Source organism: Anolis sagrei, chromosome 2 (genome assembly GCF_037176765.1).
Source record: "Anolis sagrei isolate rAnoSag1 chromosome 2, rAnoSag1.mat, whole genome shotgun sequence".
Lineage (NCBI taxonomy): Eukaryota > Metazoa > Chordata > Lepidosauria > Squamata > Dactyloidae > Anolis > Anolis sagrei.
The window spans coordinates 236,953,626-236,975,865 of record NC_090022.1 but is presented as its reverse complement, the minus strand read 5'-3'; the positions used below and the strand labels follow the sequence as shown (position 1 = coordinate 236,975,865).

The 22,240-nt window shown below is 38.0% G+C and overlaps 1 protein-coding gene across 2 annotated transcripts in view; it reads right to left on the bottom strand.

Moving 5' to 3' along the window:
* The window catches only part of FBN2 (fibrillin 2), a 156,461-nt gene that overhangs the window by 84,667 nt on the left and 49,554 nt on the right, over positions 1–22,240 (bottom strand). For both annotated transcript variants that reach the window (XM_060761998.2, XM_067464466.1), the window contains exons 8-12: positions 13,040–13,165; positions 8,946–9,098; positions 6,120–6,356; positions 5,256–5,393; positions 1,797–1,916 (exon numbers count right to left, since the gene is read on the bottom strand). In XM_060761998.2, coding sequence (XP_060617981.2) covers positions 1,797–1,916; positions 5,256–5,393; positions 6,120–6,356; positions 8,946–9,098; positions 13,040–13,165 — 774 coding nt within the window. The remainder of the gene's footprint in view (positions 1–1,796; positions 1,917–5,255; positions 5,394–6,119; positions 6,357–8,945; positions 9,099–13,039; positions 13,166–22,240) is intronic.

Here is a 22,240-nt window from a genome sequence, read left to right as displayed (position 1 = left end):
CATGCAGCTCCTGGAACGATTCCATCAGCGCTGCCTCCGGAAAATCCTGCAAATCTCCTGGGAAGACAAGTGGACAAATGTCAGTGTGCTGGAAGAAGCAAAGACCACCAGCATTGAAGCGATGGTCCTCCAACATCAACTCTGCTGGGCCGGCCACGTTGTCCAGATGCCTGACCACCGTCTCCCAAAGCAGTTGCTCTACTCTGAACTTAAGAACGGAAAACGGAACGTTGGTGGACAGGAAAAGAAATTTAAAGATGGGCTCAAAGCCAACCTTAAAAACTCTGGCATAGACACTGAGAACTGGGAAGCCCTGGCTGGAGGTCAGCTGTGACCAGCAGTGCTGCAGAATTCAAGGAGGCACAAGTGGAGGGTGAAAGAGAGAAATGTGCCAGGAGGAAGGCGCGTCAAGCCAACCCCAACCAGGACCGCCTTTCACCTGGAAACCAATGCCCTCACTGCAGAAGAAGATGCAGTGCAAGAATAGGGCTTCACAGCCACATACGGACCCACAAGGAAACCCATGATGGAAGACCATCTTACTCGTCCAATGAGGGATCGCCTAAGTAAGTAAGTGTATGGTGTTAAACTGTCTCTAAGATGGTCTCAATATTTAACTCTGACTGGACTTGAATACAGCTCCAACTGGACATGCTTTTTTGTAAACTTTCCAGCCTTCCTCTCTCTTCACCTTCCAGTCATGAAAAGGCTGCCTCTTCCAAAAATCAAAAGTGCCTTGCCTGAGGCTCTGCCTCTGAGGGATTCTTAAAGGAGCAGGGTGACGGAGGCTTCAAATCCAAAGAGGCTGTCTAGGCTCGCCCCACAGAAACTGTACATAAAATATTAATCCTTCTTACTAAAAAGGGCTTAACTAGGGGTAAACAGTGAGGGTCTTCATGTGGCACAACAGGCAGCCATCTACCTCATTCAGAAAGTAAGGAAATGTGTATCTTGTTCAGTCAGTATGTTTGGATTGTCAATAATATATATTATACCTGGATCATTATATATTTAAACAACAGATTTTATAGGAATAATCTACCCCTTGTCACACATCAGCTTCTAGTTATGAGAGCAACCCCAACATAAAAGGCTGAGTGGCAAAAGACAAAACAACATCTTCATAAATTACACAGTCCAACAAAAAATACTTGGTGTCCTGGTTTTTAGGCCTATTCCTGGGGTTATTTGGGGCACTGATTTAGAAAAGTGCATTAGATATACCACATCAGCTCCACATTATTTTTTGTAGGTGAGCAAATGGCAACTGGTATATGGCCTATGGTCTCTTTCTCAAAAACTGGAACTGATAGGGGAAAAATAGTACCGTTTTTTAAATCAAAAGGGCAAATATGCCCAGAAACAGGGCTAAAATGTATGTTGGCCAACTTTATTAGTGTTAAAGAAAGGAGAAGATTTTTTTAAAAATAGCATGGGAGGAAATTCATGGAAACAGGATTTTTAGGAATCTCCCTAGGCACATGAAACTAATCATATCATCTAAGATTGAAGGCCCTCACACTATCTGATATACAGCAGGAGAACACAAGGACAGTGTCTTTTCTATAGTTGTACAAAGGTAATGGAATGATTTTTCAAAGTAGCAAATGTGGTCCTATTGCTTCTAATCTTTGGGTTATCACATTTCCCAAAATGATGCAAATTTAATGAAATACTTGAAAGTATGGAAAAGACAAAACTATAAACACTCAAAAACTATTTAGAGTACAAAAAGGATATGACTCATATCAAACAGAAGCATAGAAAGTACAGAAATAAAAGTAAATATTTCTTACCAATGCAAGCCTGCTTTGTTGGTGTTCTCTGGAAACCTGTATGGCACTTGCAATAATAAGATCCGGGTGTGTTCACACAGTCTCCGTTGGAGCATGGGTTTGATATGCATTCATCAACATCTGCTTGCATCAGAAAAAATGTTATCAGATTTTGCTATGTATAAATAAAATTGAGTCATAGCTGATGCAACACACCTATCCAAAATTCTACTGGCTCACAATTCTCAGAATGCAATTAGTATGTGATATGCATTTCATTTTTACAAAAACCGAAATTAAAGAGAGCAAAGTCTTGAAAAATAAAAAAAATACAAAAACAAGGGATTTGATATAGCAGTGGATCAGACAATGGTATCAAGTGGACACAACTTGATGACTGAGATGAATTTTGCATAGCACTATAGAGTGCAAATAGTCTTAATGGCTGCATATAGGTCACATGGCACACTTTCCACAACCTTGATCTAAATCAAGGGTAGGCAGCTATGGTTCTCCAGAAGTTTGGGGTCTATAGCTCTCATTGCCACCTGAGCAAGCATGGCCAATGATTAGGGGTTATGAGAGTTGCAGTTTTAAAACATCTGGAGGCCTACAGGTGCTCCTGTTAATTTAACCAAAGCACAAGTTTTCAGAGTTGGAGGAGGTGGATAGACAGCATTTGTGTCCGGCAGGAAAAACAGAGCCAGGGGATGCAGCTACAAGACAGACTATTAATTTTCAAATCACCCATTGTTCCTAAAGGATGGATTCTACAGTACAAGGCGTTCAGAAATCTGTTGGATGCATGGGTTTTCAGTTTCATCACATTTCTTTGCATATAAACCTCTCAGTAAGACTGTATATCTATCCATAAATATTTTGCTAAACAGTCTGTGCAAGCAGTTTATAATATTAAAATTCTAATTCCCCTAAAAGAAGTTGAATCATACAGTAAGCAGGATCATAATATCAGTTCACATCAATATAAGCACAATTATTTGTGTTCTTCTACATCTCCAAGTTGATTCTGATCTATGATAAGTCCATCATATGAGTTCCTTGGCAAGAGCTATGTAGACAAGGTTTGCCATTGATATTGCCTTCCTCTAAAATTGAGAGTTTCTAAAGGTCACATAGTGGGTTTTTATGGCTGAGTAGGGACTCCTGGTCTTCCAGAGTTCTGATTTAGCACTCAAACGGCTATACCATACTACAATGAATTACAATACCTATCTCAAAAATCGATTCCAGAAAGTTACAGCAGTATTTTACTAACACTATTACTAATAGAAAAATGATTTCATTTTATTTAGCAACACTTACATTTGCATACGAAGTTGAGAAAACTGCAGCAAAGCCATAAACATGAAGCAGTATGAAAAGAAGAGAGTGGGATGCATTAAAAAAATCACAAGCTACCCATGGATCTTGATATTGGTTTTTTTTAAAAAAAGGTTTATTCTTTAGCTCAACAGACCAATCGGAATCTACATTATTTGGTCAAGTCCTTAATGACAATATAATTGTTGGACACAGCATTTCCATCAAATCACAATCTTTCAACTGAAACTGAACTGATCAATGGTGTAATACAGTAGGTCTCAACCTGTGGGTCCCCAGATGTTTTGGCCTTCAACTCCCAGAAATCCTAACAGCTGGTAACCTGGCTGGGATTTCTGGGAGTTGTAGGCCAAAACACCTGGTGACCCACAGGCTGAGAACCACTGGTTTAATAGGACTATACATTGCTTTATATATCTTGTGTATTTATTAATGGTAAGTTTCTATGAAAAAGATTATCAAATAGATATTCAGTACTGAACCCAGTATAAAGCAGAAACTATTTAAAAAGGTAAACATAATGCCCTTCTGAGGGCACTTCGAGACACAACTTAAACTTGCGCTTTAGTGGCTTTAAGTCCCCACAAGTGCCCCAAAACCCAGGCTTTCCTGGGGTGGGGGTGTCAACATGCCATCTCAATAAAAATCAGGATGCAGCAAAGCTTAATGAAAACTCAGTTGCTAGATGTTCCATACAACATCATTAATAAATCTTTAAGAGGTCAGCAAATTCTACAGAAAGAATACTGAATTTCTATTCAAATTAGCTTCTTAAATTTTTGCTTTTTCCATATGTAGTAAAGACAAATGTACTGTGACTTCTCAAAAAGATAATCACCCAAAAGAGTGAAAACCTTACTTTTTATTTAAACCTTTTTTAAGAAACAGAAGCTTCTTAGAAATCCCTCTCACACTGTGCTAATTTGGCATCTCTCTCATCGGCTCACTCTACCACTCAATCTACCCTAGTACTGCTCAAGCAGTTTCTCTTTGTACACGTTCCAACAGTCTAACTGTCCCAGCTGCTCTTTTTAATGCCCTAGTTCTTACAGGAGTTTGCTACAAAGCACTTAGTAATTTATTTTGTTTCACTGGGCAGCATAGTTGCTTGAAAACTAATATCCCCATGAACAGCTTTACAGATTAATGAAGGCATTGTTATAAATGTAGGTGGAGGTCGTTACTGAACTTACTAGAGCACACTTTTTAGCAATCTAAAACACTTGTTTCCAAGTGTGTTCTAATAGTTCAGTAACTGGCTTCACATTATGCAACTCTCCTAAAGCAAGTTTGATAAACATCCAGAAGTGCTGTCTTAAAAGTGATTATCTAAAGTCTAGACATTGCACAGAATTCCTTGTTACTTCGTTCTATCCAAAACAGGATTTGAGGGATGTCAGTCTAACCAGACAGTGCTACATTACTTGTGATAACAAGCATATTTCTTATCACAAAGGACAAATTTCATTTAAAAAATTGAACGAATAAAGAGAAAAGCAATTAATTCCCCAACCAAATAATATTCGACATCGAACTTTCCAAACTATATTGTGACACATTAGGTGTCAGCTGCAATATGTAGCTGTGTCATGCAAATGTAATAGAAAACCTGAGTCTATGTGAAATAAAATTACATTCCTGAGTCTATGTGAAATAAAATAATAAAAATAATAAAAATAAAATAATAAAATAAAACCTGAGTCTATTTGAAATAAACAGTATATCGTATAATTTTTAAATGAAATACTTTCATGAGATATGTTGTCATTTTGTTGTTACAATTTATGTAAGTTTCTGTATCTCTTATGGGGGGTTGGTTTAACCTCCGGCTTGCTAGTACACCTGAATTACTGTGTCGTGAAATGATGCATGTCTAAAAAGCACCTCACTAATATGAAATGGTTGGAAAGCTCTGTTCTATGTCTTCTATGAGCTTTTTATAGATGCTACAGATAAGTGACAATGACATTTTTCTAGGTATCAATTCACTTAACCCACATTTCATTGTGCAGATATTTAGTGGATGGTGTTTTGAAACCAGAAACTCAGAATGTTACCCAGCAAGTTTTAGCACACAGAGATTGTATATGAAAAAATACTTAGTGAAGACAAAAAACTGAAGCAGGAATGTATACTCACCAATACAGTCTCCATTTGCATCCTGCTTATATCCCATATTACATTCACATCGGTAACTGGAAATAGTTGGGATGCATCGTCCATTTAAGCAAAGATTAGGATGATGCTTACAGATATCTATTGTTTGGTTGAGTATAGCTAAGAGAAAATACAGGTCCAAGTTCTATTAAAATATCAAAAAAAGCCCTGATTTTCAAATCTAGTATCTTGTTTTTGAAAATAACTCATCACATGTAACCAAGAATGCTGACTACCATCTTGATAGGGACACACACATATGCATATTCATAATCTCATACTTGTACATGGTTTCACCATTTTTTTTCTTTTTCATAAATTTAACTCAAGTTTTAAACTTTAAAATGTGTATTGAATGAACAATACATTTTCTTTTGAAATTCTGCACATTAAAGATTGTAATGTTAGGGGTACTCTCACACTGGAAACTCAATTCCTTTCTAAGTAAAATGTTGCAAGGGTACATATTTTTAGTATACAATAGTTCAGAATACTTCTGCCATATAAATCTCCTCAAAATATTTCAAAAAGGTTGTTAATAGATTTTTAAAACAATCCTCCAGAATAGTTTATTCTTAGTCATGATTTTGGTGAAATCAATGTGAGGCATTTCATGCGAACAGACTACCTCTAGTCAGACCAGTCAAAGATCTCAATACTGGTTTGAAGAAAAGTATTTTGCCTACACAGAAGTACCCAGAACACCACCATTTTTGGAGAAATCTTCAACTGTAAAATGTACTATCCTACATTCCTCTCAGTTGTGCTTATTAGGGAGAAAATGGTGCATTAGTTCATCTATAACAGGAAAACCCAGTTTTATAATGATGACATTAGACAACTTACTCAGCCCAGTTATGATGGGACCATTCCCACCAGTGGGAGTTTGGCCACCAGTTCCTACTCCGGCACCACCAACACCTGGAGAGAAGCCATTTCCTCCAGGAATAGGAATGAATCCTGTTCCTCCTGGGCCATAGCCATTCCCGTTTCCACCAGGAAGAAAGCCATTTCCTCCTGTTCCACCAGGCCTGGAACCACCTACAACAGGAATGCCATCTATACATAGCCTGCGATATTCATCTAAAAATGAAAAAAAAAATCATGGGCACATCACGGTTTCATTTTTTGGTGGGAACCTGTATTAGTGAATTAACATGAGAAAACCTTTTTATTATTCTAGGATACTGCAGATCCATAGCAACCTAGGGTCAAAAGGGGCCACAGGAGGGATTTAGTCCAACCCTGTACCATGCAAGAATACAAAGCTAAAACCTTTCCTGAAATATGCCCATCTGACTTCTGTTTAAAATCTCCACCAGCTATTTTAATGAACACTTGGGAGTTAAAAGGGAAAACAGTACATTCAGTTAGTTGCATATTTTCAGTTCCATGAGCTCATTAGAAAAAAATATATACTTCTGACAGAATATGATGGTTAATATTCTATTAAAGAATTACAGTGGTGTAATTTATTCATTTTTTCTAGTAATTTTGGAGGCTGGAAATCTGTATCAATTATGCAATGACTAGAATGTCCCTTTTGCCTGCTACAGACACACCAATATAACTTTTCCTGGCCAGTAGAAACCAGGGAAAGGAGATTACAGTAATTATGAATGTACGTGTCTTCTTTAGTTCTTCTTTAAATAATTTTGCAGGGGCTCTTTTATGCAATGTGGGTACAGCAATATGGTTGCATACAATGACCATGGGGTTTATAGTCTTGGGAGGTAGAGGTCTCAGAAATATATATATTTCTGGTTGCATACAATGGTTGCATACAAGGACCATGGGGTTTATAGTCTTGGGAGGTAGAGGTCTCAGAAATATATATATATATATATATATATATATATATATATATATATGCGCCTTCAAGTCACCTTACAACAATCCTATAAATCACCAGAGCCTCTGACAATCCTATAAATTTCATTGGATTTTCTTTTGGCAAAGCATATCAGAGGTGTGTTTTGCACTGTAAAATAAAGAGTCTGGCATCTGTTATTCATTGGCAGTTTCCCATCAAAGTACTAATAAGGATTGACTGTACTCAACTTTCAAGATCAGAAAGGATTTCGGTCCTTAAACAACAAATTAGAGGATTCCATGGGGTGCTTCCCAAAGCCCTAGTGACCCCCAAAGTCCCAAAGTCCTTTAAAAAAAAATGTAGAAATCCAGCTAAATGAAGGAGGAGAATGGGGGCAAAGCATTTTTCCCTTCATCTCTGAAGCCAAAAAAGAATAGTGGTTAATAATAATAATAATAATAATTATTATTATTATTATTATTATTATTATTATAACAATAACTTTATTTATATCTCGCCCCCTCTCCAACAGGACTTGGGATGGCTTACAAAGAATAAAGCTGATAACAGAAGCCGATATGGGAAGGAGTAGTCAGAAGGCATGTAGGGTGATAAGATGGTTGAGTAATGATCCCTTAACCACCCCCCCCCCCCCATACACACAGTTGTGCATCCCTGCATGACATGACTTGTTCAGCTGAGAGCATAAGACAGAGCAAAAAGAATGTCCATTGAGAAATAAATTTAGGGTATATTTAGGTAGAATGCCTTTTCCATAAGTATTTTGTAACTCAAATTATTGAAATAAGCATAGCCAAAATAACATAAAAAGAACATGATCTTAGGCAATGAAAAAAGGTTAGTTCAAATTATTAACCTCTAAGTAGGAAGGGTACTACAAGACAAACTACAAACATAATGTACAAGCATTATACTGTATAAAATTCAAAGATCCTGGAAAATTTTGTTTTATTCAAGAACTATTTGACCAAATAGAATGTTTTTATAATCAGAACTTTTCCTCCTAGGATATCACTGAATGGAAAATTAAAAGGAAATATAAATGTTTTGTATTTTGCCAATTCAAATGATATTGGGTGTGTGTGTGGGGAGGGGGGGATATTTAGCAAAACAGTATCCACTTTTTAAAACCTCAAATGAACTTCTTCAGAATTCGTTGGCTTTCTAATGAAAATAGAAGGAGGCTGAATGGAATGTGAGCATCATGTGGAGGTCAGAACACGATATACAGGCAGTCCCCGAGTTACAAACATCCAACTTACAAATGACTCAGAACAGGGCTGAGACAAACAAGAAGTGAGAGAAATCTATCCCTCAGAAAGGAAATTCACTCCTGAAAGAGTTATCATGGGGAAAAGGTGTCTCAACTGAAGCTGTATCACCAATCTTTGTTTCTGCAACAAGCTAATTTTTTCAAATGCAATTACATTATGTAATGTTTTTTTTAAAAAAAACTTTCTGTTTGAAAGTCTTATTTTCTGTTTAATTGTGCCGTACTTACTTTGAAAATAGTTGTCACAATCCAGAAAATTCATTTTTATGACTGCCACAAACTATGTTGAATTGGTTGAGACTTGAGATATTTATTGAAAAACTATAGCAAAAGGTGCTATAGCATATCCCGCAGGAAAAAAGTTTTTGCAGTTTATTAGCTTTTTCCATTTTAAATAGAAATAATTAGGAAATGATATTTATAACCCAGCAACGTTAATCGTATTATATAGTAACTTGGGAAATGCGTGTATTCCTAAAAGAAGAACAGATTTTAATAATCACTTCAGGCTTGATTTTCAAATTATTTTAGTGGTTGTAACTAATAGAAATCTAAAGATACTCACCAGAGCCTCTGACAGGACACATTTCTGGAATGGATCCAAGTGCCCAACATCGGCCAGATTCACAGCAACACTGCATTTTGGTAAACCTACCAGGAAGCTCTTGAGCACAGCGGCCATTCACCAGACTGGAGAAGCACGTGCCTGCTCTTTGATCTGGATATGGATAATTAGAAAAATCACTAATGGCCTGCTAAGATGAAGACGTTGAAAACAATTTATTAACCTATTATAAACATCTTAATAAACTGTGTAAACAAATATTAATGTAGACTGTACAACTGAGAGCACCTGAACTGCAATTCATTATGATTACTGGTCTGCAGCAGCCAAAAGTACAGCAGAATGCCCCATGCACTCAAATGCTATGCTATGAGGAAAATATTTTTCAAGAGATAATAGATTTTCTCCCTCTTCAGTCACTGTTTTATAACAGTGCATGTACCAACAAACTGAGCTAGAGATTAGAATGCACGATCACATATATCACCAAAGAATTATCCATATTTAATTATTTACTTCCTTAGAGATTTCTGCCAAATATTCAATATTTCTAACAAAATAAATGCTGAATAAAATTTTGAAATTCCTTTATTCTTCTGAGTTTTCCAGCTTTACATCAAAAAGTTCATCTACACTGGCTGCTTTATATTCTAACTGGCTCTCAAGGTGGCCACACACTCCAGTCCCAACCTGCAGCAGTGACAGGGAGAGTCCAGATGGCCCAGCTGGCCCAAGACTGCTTCAGCCCTACTAGACTGTCATCTTACTATCCCTGCTTCCTTGCCAGACTGTCACAGAGCTCCATGACCTCTTCCGGCCATCATGAGCTCCCATGCTGATATCACTTCCTTCTCCCTGGATGAGCATGTGCTTATTCTGATATCAGCCTGGGGAGTCATGATGGCCAGGAATTCTCACGAAGCTCTGCAACAGGTTGGCAGTGGAAGCCGCTGTTGAGCACAGGGAAAAGGGGGTGGTGATGCCTACATAATTCTGCATTGCTATCCACACTGGACCAAAGCTGCAGAGTTGCTCCAGAGTTTGGAGCAAATTCTGTAAAATCCCAAGACTTTCCTTAACATGGGGCCAGCTACCACATGCATCCTAGACCCCTGCCCATCCTGGCTTCTAAAGGAGGCCAGAGGGGGATTGGCCGAGTGGGTTAAGGTGGTGGTTAATGCCTCCCTTCGGGAAGGCATTTTTCCAGCCAGCTTAAAGCAAGCTGTGATAAAACCGCTGTTGAAGAAGCCATCACTGGACCCCACTCAATTGGTAAACTATCGGCCTGTTTCCAATCTTCCCTTTTTGGGCAAAGTCATGGAACGTGTGGTGGCCTCACAACTCCAGGCATTCTTGGTAGACACGGATTATCTAGATCCGGCACAGTCTGGCTTTAGGCCGGGACATGGTACCGAGACAGCCTTGGTCGCCTTAGTGGATGATCTCCGTCGGGAGCTCGACAGGGGGAGTGTGTCCCTGTTGGTGCTACTCGACCTCTCAGCGGCCTTCGATACCGTCGACCACGGTATCCTTCTGGGACGCCTCGCGGGAATGGGTTTCGGAGGTACTGCTCTGCAGTGGCTCCGGTCATTCCTCGAGGGTCGGTCTCAGAAGGTGTCACTGGGGGACTCCTGTTCTACCCCACAACCTTTGTCTTGCGGGGTTCCTCAGGGTTCAATACTGTCCCCCATGTTGTTTAACATCTACATGAAGCCGCTGGGTGAGATCATCCGGAGTTTCGGGGTGCGGTGTCATCTGTACGCAGATGATGTCCAACTCTGTCACTCCTTCCCACCCGCTACTAAGGAGGCTGTCGAAGTCCTGAACCGGTGCTTGGCCGCTGTGACGGTCTGGATGGGGGCGAACAAATTGAAATTGAATCCAGACAAGACAGAGGTGCTCCTGGTCAGTCGTAAGGCCGAACAGGGTATAGGGTTACAACCTGTGTTAGACGGGGTCGCACTCCCCCTGAAGACACAGGTTCGCAGTTTGGGTGTGATCCTGGACTCATCGCTGAGCCTGGAGCCACAGGTTTCGGCGGTGACCAGGGGAGCATTCGCACAGTTAAGACTCGTGCGCCAACTGCGACCGTACCTTGGGAAGTCTGACTTGGCCACGGTAGTCCACGCTCTGGTTACATCCCGTCTTGATTACTGCAACGCTCTCTACGTGGGGTTGCCTTTGAAGACGGCCCAGAAGCTCCAACTAGTCCAACGGGCGGCAGCCATGGTATTAACTGGGGCTGGGCGCAGGGAGCACACAACCCCTCTGCTGTTCCAGCTCCATTGGCTACCGATTAGCTACCGAGCCCAATTCAAAGTGCTGGTTTTGACCTTTAAAGCCCTAAACGGTTCTGGCCCTACATACCTATCCGAACGTATCTCAGCCTATCAGCCCACCAGGACCCTTAGATCTTCAGGAGAAGCCCTTCTCTCTATCCCACCTGCTTCACAGGTGCGGCTTGTGGGAACGAGAGATAGGGCCTTTTCTATGGTGGCCCCCCGGCTTTGGAATGCCCTCCCTACTGAATTAAGATCAGCCACCTCGCTAATGGCATTTAGGAAAAAACTAAAAACCTGGATGTTTGGGCAAGTCTTCAATTGATCTTCGACGTGATGTTGTCTGACCATGGATTAGCAATCAAGATAACGAATTGGATGATGATTTTAACTATGAGATGTCCCGATCTGTATTGGTGGCCCAATACTATGTATGTTTTTATATGTATTCCTAATTTTAATTTTATATGTTTAAAGTGAATTGTATATTTTAACATGTTGTAAACCGCAATGAGTCGCCGCACAGGCTGAGATATTAGCGGTATACAAGCATACCAAATAAATAAATAAATAAATAAATAAACCCAGGCATGGGAAAACGTCGGCCCTCCAGGCTTTTTGGATTCCAACTCCCACAATTCCTAACAGCCTACCAGCTGTTAGAAATTGTGGGAGCTGAATTCCAAAACACCTGGAGGGCCAAAGTTTGCCTATGCCTGGGCTAACCCAATTAGTCTGCAAAGTTCCAGAATGTTATGGGGACAGCCAGGTGGCTTGTGCAAAGAAGTTCTTACTTGCACTTTGCTTGCTGGTTGTGCCTCAAAACCAGTGGTCCCTCCACAAAGATACTCAGCTAGATGCAGGTCTATTAGATTGGCCTCCTTAAAACAATTTGCACAACGAGGCTCTCCTGGCAACTTTAGAGTCATTTCCAGTAAAACTCAGAAGGACTGGGAGTGGAGGAGAGGACACATGACGACTTTGAAGACCACAACATCTGCCTTTATGACATATCACCAGAGCTTAGAAAAGTTATCCTTTGGATTGTAAACCCAATACCTCTCCAAACTGGAGCTGGAACTTCAAAAATCAACATTTTCAAGCTCTGCCTAATCCATATGTATAACCTGGAATAGAGTACTCCTCATCGCCTGATGTCAGAAAAGTTTAAGCCTTGCATTTTGACATACAAATAAAGAGGTGAATTCATTTTCCTGACTGCTTCCCCTCATGGGATGCAAACTACTAAACTAAATGAAATAATCTTTACTCTAGATGCCTTCTAGGTTTAAATGAATAACCTTCAAATATTGACTTGGTGGTTATGGTCACCAATCCAAGACAAACCTCAAAACACTTTTTAAAAAAGATGTAAGATTCACTGAAATTCAATTTGATTTGTTCATTCAAAAACAGAAAGATTAAGTAAATATGTTATTTTTATTTCTCATGTGACAGTATGCAACTGTTCTTTCCAACTTCACAACTACAATGAACTAGGAATTGTAAGTAACATATTTTTAAAGCATGGAAGAGGAAAGTAACACAAGACTATACAAAGACATATGGAAATATTCCTGAAATCGCAGTCTTTATGGCCTATGCAGGTAGGGATCACAGCTTTCCTATAGATGGAAACTGTGGAAAAAGAACAGTGTTGCCATTATGGAAAAGACTAGCAAGTGATTTCATAGTCTGGAGACTTGAATGAAAAGGCAGACACAACTAATAATGACCCATTACCAAGCAGGTCAATAACTAATTTCATTAATTAGTTGAAGTATTTAGGAGGAGATTTTTAAACAACGTACTTACCAATGCAGTGAGAGCCGTCTGTAGATGTTACAAAACCACGTGGACAGAGGCAAAAATAACTTCCTACAGTATTGGAGCATTCACCAGCATCACATATTCCTGGAATGAGGCTGCACTCATTAATATCTGGAAATAGAAGCAGAAAAAGAAGGAGTTCAGTAAAAGTTTACAGAGTTCTAAGCAAAATCAGACTTGGGGCAGAGAAAAAATCATATCGCAGAAAAAAAAGTGTGAAAGTGATGTGCGTTCATCTTCCTGGTCTGGGTATAAAATGGGGTAGTTCTATAAAAGTATCATAATGTAATTGTACAATAGTGCAATTATGGCTTTCTTTTTTTAAAAAAAGAAAGAAAAACACCAATGATGTATCAGAAATTAGAGCAAAAAAGAATGATATAAATAGTATATTGTCATATTTCAAGTGTGAAAAAACAAACACGGGAACTTAACACCACTGAAGCAGAAATATCATAACCATGTTCTCTTTTAGTGTAAAGGAGAAGTGGTTTTCAAGCAGAATGACCCAAAACATCTGATTAGGGTGATAAACATGAAAACAGTGCTTTGCAATTCTTATCACATCATCTATGGATTCTTCAAGCCTGCACACTTCCTGCACATTTGCATCTGCATATGCTAAGTAATCCCTAATTTAAGGAATAAATGAAAGAAAAAGTAATTTATCAACTGCCTTGGTGGAGTTTATTTCTGGATCTCAAACAGAGTATTGAGTGTGCATCAAGTGCAAGATCCTTTTGACAGATACCACATTTAAGATACTTCCATTCCTAGCATCAATCCATGAAGACCATCAAAAATCTTTGTATATCAATAAAATATCCTAATAATCTTTTGGGTCATAAGCATACACTTGTCAGCTTTGTATTCCAATATAACATCACTCTACTTATTATGTCCATGTCACCACTACAACTCATACAGTTCAAAATAATTTCACCCAGTCATAATGTCTTCACATCTATAATTCACAAAGATGGAGCATGTGGCACAGGGCTATAGCTCTCTAAAATGTGTGAGTACAACCCAAATATTAGTGGCTAATACCTTCCCTTTAAGTGAGCTTTCCAAGGTGCTAAACTTAATTGGAGGAGAGAGTTCAAGATCTTGGATAGCACCTTTCACATACAGGCTAAAGCCCAAAGCAGATTCATTACCACAATGACACAGAAACTGCCAGTTGTCGCTGCATGGGAAACATAAAGGTTTCTGATATAGCAATAAGGGTACCATTTCCATCATTGCCATTGCTATGCAAACATTCATGTTTCTTTGCTTCAAAGGACCAGAGCCCTCCACAGAAAATTAAACAACTGCCCCATTGCCTTCCATGCAGTGTTCCTTCTATTCTTTGAGCCTCCTTTTAGAGAAAAAAAGTGGGGTGGTAATAACAACAACAACAACAACAACAATAAATGATGGACTGATGCAAGGGGCATCATTAGTTCACTGATCCATGATTTCTGTGGCTCTGGGAAAATATATGTCAAAACTGTTGCATCCTGTGTAATGTGGAATTCTGTTTTTTAAAAAAAATCAGCTTAGCTATTGGGAGTACACCAGATCATAACCATGTTATATTAACTAGAGCTGGCAGCCAGAATAATAGAAATAAATTTGCTCTGCCACACATACATACAATAACCTATATTAAAGAGTCCAAAGCATCAGAAAAGCAAATGCTGGTCCTTCTTTTGTCCTTGTTTTACCATTTTTCATTTACTAAGAAGATAGACGGTAACATTATCTTTTCCTTTCTTTAAAAAAAAGGCAAAAGAAAGGAAATGCCTGCATGTAACTGGGCAGAGTTTGAATCCAAACATTTTATCGCTTCCAAATCACAACATGAAATGTGATAACACATCCAATTCCTATCAACCATATAGCTATACCAATGGCATCACATATACCCAGCGTCCAACAAAGTAACCTCCCATGCATGTAGTCAGAGTTCCTTATAAATCTCCCTATAAAATATATTACTAGTTAAAAAGTTGTCAGCTTTTGGGTTTTGTAACATACCTGGAGACAAGCCCAGGTCTAAACTGGGATTCAACTGATCAAGATTAGGCCAAATTTCCATAAACTTTGAACTGAGTGATGTTTTCCATTTTGAAGCTGTAAAATACTCTGTTAGAGTTTATGTACATCACAATCTATATCCAGATTATTTTTGCCTCAGCTGCCTCTTAAAAGTTAGATGAAAAGGAAAACTGAGTGTATTGTCCTTGTAAAGCAAAGCAGACTCCTAAATAATAGGGCATATACTATTCGTCACTTGAAAGATGTTCTAAAGTTGAAACTGATGCAAAAAACAGAGACTGTTAAATCCCAAGTCCCCAAGAGCTTGGAGGTTTGGGAAACTGGGGGGGGGGGGGACGGGATGGGAGGGGACTACATCTTTAAAAGATAGCATAAATGTACTAGCTGTATTATGATGAGTTGTAGACCAAAAACTAAGATTTCCAAAATCTGTTCATATCTGATATGCAATCTCACTACTACAGTGTTGGGTAGTTTATGCACTGATGATCAAAAGTAACTTAGAAAAAATAATGTAAAGCAAATGAGAAATGAAACATTATGATTTTTAAAAACAGATTAAAATATGATTTTTAGATGAAAACCAATTTAGGAAAAGCAAAGAACAAATCAGTTAGCTAAGCTCAAAAGTCACAAATCTTAGAAGTTTATTGATGCTATTTTGTATTGTTTTGATCTGTGTGTTTTTGTTGACTACAGCATTGAATGTTTGCCTTTTTGTATGTAAACCTCTTTGAGTCCCCTTGGGGAGAGAGGGCGGGCTATAAATAAAGTATTTATGTATTATTATTATTATTATTGTTGTTGTTGTTGTTGTTGTTATTGTTATTATTAAATCCACTATCTTTAGCTCCAAAATGCTATGAAAACTCTCCACTTGCTCACTGTTCATTCAATTGCAAGAAATTAATTCAGTTACCCAGCTTTCCTACATAGCTGAAGTGCTCTGGTGAGCCCTGTGGATGTTTACTTATAAACAGGTGTCACTATTTTAGTAGGATTTCTCTACATGTATGAGTACAAAAGATCACTGCCTCAAACTGAAATTAAGAATTTCACCTAGATATAATTTCATTGAGTGAACGCAATGAAAGTGAGAGCAGTTAAACAAATAAATAAGTTCAGTGACCACAGAAAACAGCCTTTTTACATGCTACCTAAACATTTCAATAAAACAGGTTTGGTGGGAATTCATGGGAAAGACTTGCATAGTGAAGATGCTTCAACACACCCCTCCACCAATGCTGGTAATACTACTCCTGCTGAAATCTAATTTTCATTTTCCCCCCCCTAAGACCGTAGGAAGACTACAATGGACAAGCATTTTCACTGGAACTTTTGAGTCAAGTGGATGCTCATCTCAACCACCTTGCTTGCTTCTGTCATTAGTAGTATACTATTAATTCAAGACAGATTGCAGCCTCATTAATGAAAAGACCCTACCATCCTTCCCTTTAGGAGCATCATGGTCTACTGAAGCTCTTTAACATGTAAAGTCACATCTCCACTTGTGCTGCTTTGAAGAATGGTCTGGGGTCTCAGTATTAAACCTTTTCATGGTACATTATATTGAATTGCATTTTACAAGGGAGATTAATACACTCCCGAATGTGTCTACTGGTCATCATCCATTAAGATATGATGAGGAAGAATGTCTGAAGAAGCTTCAGACAGGTATATGTTCTTATATACTGTGCTGTGCACAATTCATTTCAGAGCCACACATATCTTTTTCAAAGGCTGTAGTGGAAATATATACTAAATCTTTCCTTTGCCTCCAAATTAGCAGATGGAAGGATATTAACTCGCAGAACCTTGAGTATTGAAAAGTCCTGGTAAGAAGGATACTGGACTGATGAGAATCTTCACAGTTCTGGACTTGCACAGAACATGCTACAATTGGGGCATTCTACACAAAATAAACACTCTTTTCAGTGCAAATTCACATGTGAATTTTGCACAGAATAAGACACACATGCACAGAACATGGGACTAAACTTTGAAAACTTGGTTGTTTCTATAATTCACTAATTACAGCAGAAAGAAAATTGTTAGAATTAATGATAGATTACATCTGTACAATTAATGATAAATTACATCTGTACAGTTGCTCTCGGACTGAAAAAGGCAGTATATAAATATGGTAAATAAATAAATAATAAATTTTAGTAATCACAAAAATCCAGTGAGACTATGCATCTTCACTATAAAGCTGTTGTGGAGGGGAATTCTTTGAATCTGTTGGACAGCTGCCATACACCCTCCTTTTCTTCCCAGGACTTTCATTTATGGCAAGAGAGAGGACAAGCCTTCTTTTATGCCCACTGGTGTCCTGTTATCAGCCAGGGACAAATTAATGATGCAATCCTTTGTCATGAATGTCACATGGTCATGACAGCCTTTTCAGCATGTCCCTTAGGTAATGCATCACTACCACTTAATCATTCTGCAGATGTGTTACCACATGTCTATTAGAACTGTATTTTACACAATTTTACACAATAGGATCCACTGCCAATGAATTTCTGTTTAACAGTGCATTTTCTAACTTTTTTTACATATGTGTATAAGATGGCATCCATTACCAACTTTATACAAGCAGTTCATCCTTCATCCTGCAGTGCAACATGTCCACTTAAAGCATGTATGCACAGTTCTGCCCATCCGTCATGAATCCAGAACAGCAATCAGAATGGCCATCAAACAGTTATGACTTCAAGATACTAGCAGCATTTTACATTCGACTTGACCTGGAAAAGATTTTGGCCAGCATATCTCTTGCTTCTAAGTTCACAAAAGTGAGGAGTAATTTAGTGAGGGAACAAACCCTCCATTCACTTGGGGAAGAATCTTGGGGAGGAAATAATATCTCTGGCCAGGAGGCTCAAAGTGTCTTTAGAGGGCCTATAAATCTTTCTTCTTTTTAATTGGCTGGATTTTAAAGACTATGTCTCAACTTTAAACAATTGTTACATATGGCATTTTACCAGCACTTCTTAGGCTGCAATTGTACACCCACTTACTTGGGAGTAAGCACCATGCCACTTAATGGGATTTATGTCTGAGTAAACATGGGTAAGATTTCACTGTTAATCGTGTTGCTTTTACTGAAGTTTCTTTGCCAGCAGCACTTGGAATGAAACCATTACGTATTTCCAGGAACATTAAGAAATCACTAAGGCCTTGTCATTCCCCCAATACTAGAATTTAGCTATATTAAGCTGAAAATCCTTCAGAAATAAAATGGAAGCACAGTAAAAAGCTTTAAAATTTAATTAACCCATTGATGCACAGATCCACAAGCACAAATTATATTGAGTAGAACTGAGTATTGTAATCTTCCATTTCTTAAGTTACATTGAGTGTTGTATCCTTCGGTTACTTAAGCAGTTTTGCTCAGAAAAGCTGAAAGTGTAATATGAACACTTATTCATGTTACTGCCAAGAAAAAAAAAGGTTTCCTTTACGCATGCTGAAGCACATCTGGCTCCACAAGTCAAAAAGGTAGAAAAAGAAACTAAAATTGCATGACTTCTAGTTTATTTTATTTTATTTCTTTTTTAAAACTGGATAGTTGATGTCAAAGTCATACAGCTCTTGTTAAAAACTGGCATTTTGCCTAGATAATGCCTATAAGATTTTTGCCCTGTGTAATGTTTGATCTGGCTTTACACACACGAGGAGTGGAAAGGAGTGGGCAGAGGACTTGCTGATGAGATCATGTAGGTAAAATAAATTTTAAAAATGAAATCTGGGTTTAAGCAAGTACCTTTCTGCTAATTGAATATTTGTGTGTGTGTGTATGAAAGAGGGGGACATCTATTTGAGAGAAACTGGTGACATCCAACACTGGGTACAATTATATCTACTGTGTGCATTTACATCATAATCAATATGGTTTGATCCCACTTTAATCACCATGGCTTAATGCTATGGAATTATTTGAGTTGTAGTGTTACAAGGCCTTTAGCTTTCTCTGCTAAAGAGTGCCAGTGCAAGAAAACAACCTTCAGGTTTCCATAGTATGGAGGCATGGCAGTTAAAGTGAAGACAAACTTCATTAATTCTTCAATACAGATACACCCACATATTTTTGCACCTTTTCCTTCCCTGGGGCCTGTCCATACACTCATCTCACACCTTCTAGGCTCCTGGAGCTCAGAGATGTGAGATAGCCCCCATCTCCCTCCCAAAAACCCTCACAAAAGCCTTTTAAAAGAAAATAGCTTACTCTGCTGCCATTAGGCCTTGCAGCACACTTCCGGGGAATGTACCAATTATGGGTGAGGAAGTGGGAGAGGGCGGGAATCGCTTTAGCCTTCTCATGCACAATTGGGACATTCCAGGAAGTGTCCTTCAAGGCCTAATGCCAAATGAGTAAGTTATTTTCTTTTTTAAAGGTTTTTCGGGGGGAGGGGGTCTATTGTGTCTGGGGCACCTATTGGAAGGCCCAGTAGGGCATCTGCCCCCCCCCTCCCCCAAGAAAGTACGGATGTTGGAAGGAGGCGTCTGGACTTCAATAAAGTTTTAAGAAATGTGATTGTGCTCAGCTTAAAGTGCTTCCTTTGAAAACTTTATGGAAGACTGTAATCCTCTTTCTTTGATTTTTAAAAATTTGTTAGCATCATTATTTTACATCATCATCTCTTGTGTGATTATGACATTTCATTATACACCTTTTTCTTTCAGTATGAAATGGTTGTTCACTAAAGGATTTCAATAAAAAAGTCTCAATAAAAGATTGTTTTCTCATCCTCTGCTATTATAGGCAAGCAGAACATAAAACCAAGAAAATTCCTTTCTGTTGATATTTTAGATTGGTTTTCTCAACCACAAGGTTGATTTTTCTTCATTACATTATGCCACTCTTTCATTATGAAAGTTATTTAACTCATATACCCACCATTCATATCAAACAAACACAAATTGACATTTTTTCTACCACAATATCATCAACTACATGCTTGGAAATAATTAACAATTCTTCAGGTAAAACTGCATATACAAAACATATTTTTAAAGTATCTTTAAATGACTCACTGGTATTTCAAGGCTCAACCCATTACTAATGAGGAATATTCTCAGGTTTGTGGTATTCACATTACTGTACATTAAAACATGTAAAACCTTGTTTTTCTAACTGACCCACGCCAAGGAATAGGTAATGTCTGCTATATTTTCAGGTCCTGCCCTGTCTATAGCTTGAAAATTTTTAACTACGTAAGAACTTTAACACTGTAACTACGTATAGAACTTATTTCCTTATGCTAAAAATCATATGTAGATTGTAATTTACTATAGTGTGCATGTTTCCTTACAATCACATATGCAATTGGACAGAGATAGGGGTATATAGATGTAAGGACTCTGTGAGGTATAATATACATTTTGGCTTATCTCATTCTCACATGCTAAAGAAAGTATTTCTAAAGTTTTGTCTGCAATGAGTAAGGTTATAAGGGTTTGCACATATTTGCAATATTTTGATGAAAATTCTGTTCAAAAAACTGAATTGTTTTTCTACACAAAGTATCATTTTTTGCATGTTACACACTTTTATTAGAAATATATTGTTTGGGGGCAAAACCCAATGAAGTTTTGAAATCCCCAAATGTGAAAAACCTAGCTGCATTTGACAGAATATCTCAATATGTCAAGACAAGCTTTCCTGTAAAAAATTCAAATACTAAAGGGATATCCACTTCACCCTGCCCTCTTTGTTCCTGACTTCTGTATGTCAATAAGAAGGATCTGAAAAGGAAGTGTAGACATATTCAGCCCCATAAGGTCAGGAATGAGGAATTCTGGAGTTGTTTTAGTTGGTTGAAAGACAGGGCCCCTCTCCCCATCTCATCTTATTGACAGGTTAAAATAAGTGTGAGCTCTTTGAATCAACAATTCAAAAGCATTACATGTACAGAGCTACTGCCTACTATTGGCTAATACACAAAGAGGTTGAGTATCTTACTCCGTAATGCTTAGGATCAGAAGTGTTTTGGATATATGATTTGTTTGGATTTTGGAATTAAAATTAGATATTTTGAAGATGGGACCCAAGTCAAAACATGAAATTCATGTATGTTTCATATACACCTTATACCTATACCTTGAAGGTAAATTTATACAAACTGTTTTTAACAATTTTGGGCACAAAACACCGTTTGCCTACACTGAACCATCAGAAAGTAAAAGTCTACTTGTTTCAACCATTCATGTGGGCAGTTTTGAATTTGGGAATATTTTGGGATTTTGGAATTCCAGATAAGGAACACTCAACCTCTATATGAAAAAAAAATGGCAGAAGGTGACATAAAGCACTGCACATCGAACAGGTTATATAGATTGTTTACTATAGAACATGAACAGGAAGGGAATTGCTACAGCTTAAATAAAATTTCGATTTTCTATCTGTCACTAATGTAGTTTTTCTAATCACTCCTATGCATTTTCTACATCCAGAAATTTCTTTATTCACAATAACATAACATACCACAGGCATGAATTTGCCTTGACTTGTATTACTAATACCCAAGTTTAAAGCTCGGAAGAGTTACTTTTGCTTTCCAGTTTCCAGAACTGGCCATGCTGGGATAATTCTGGGAAGTGTGGTCCAAAAAAGTAACTTTTCCAAGTTCCACCAAAATTAAAATGATATTTGGAAAGAAAGAATGTGTAAAGTGACATCCCACTATACAGCACATATGCCAAGAACATAGTCACACTTGAGTTGCCCACGCAGCTTCCATACTATTTACAACTATATTTAGTAACTACAGATGCCTTCACTTCATTATTTTAAATGTTATTGTGAAACCTGCAGTATGTTTTCAAGTGATCACTGAATGAGATAAACAAGTTTTAATGGCAAAAATATGCAACACTTCTCTATGTACTGTCACTCTCACATGTATTATTTATATAAAAGTTTATTCTTCCAAACTATATTTTCCCAGTTTGCACAAAATGTTTGTTTTTTGTCATTACAATTGAGCTTACATTATAATCCCTACATTGCTAGTATTCTTTTTACATTCTTTTACATTTTGCAGTCTGTTACTTTGGAGCTATTGCAATGAACACCATTATTCCCACAGTTTACCGGGCTTATTTCGACCGGTAAACTGTGGGAATAGTGTCTGG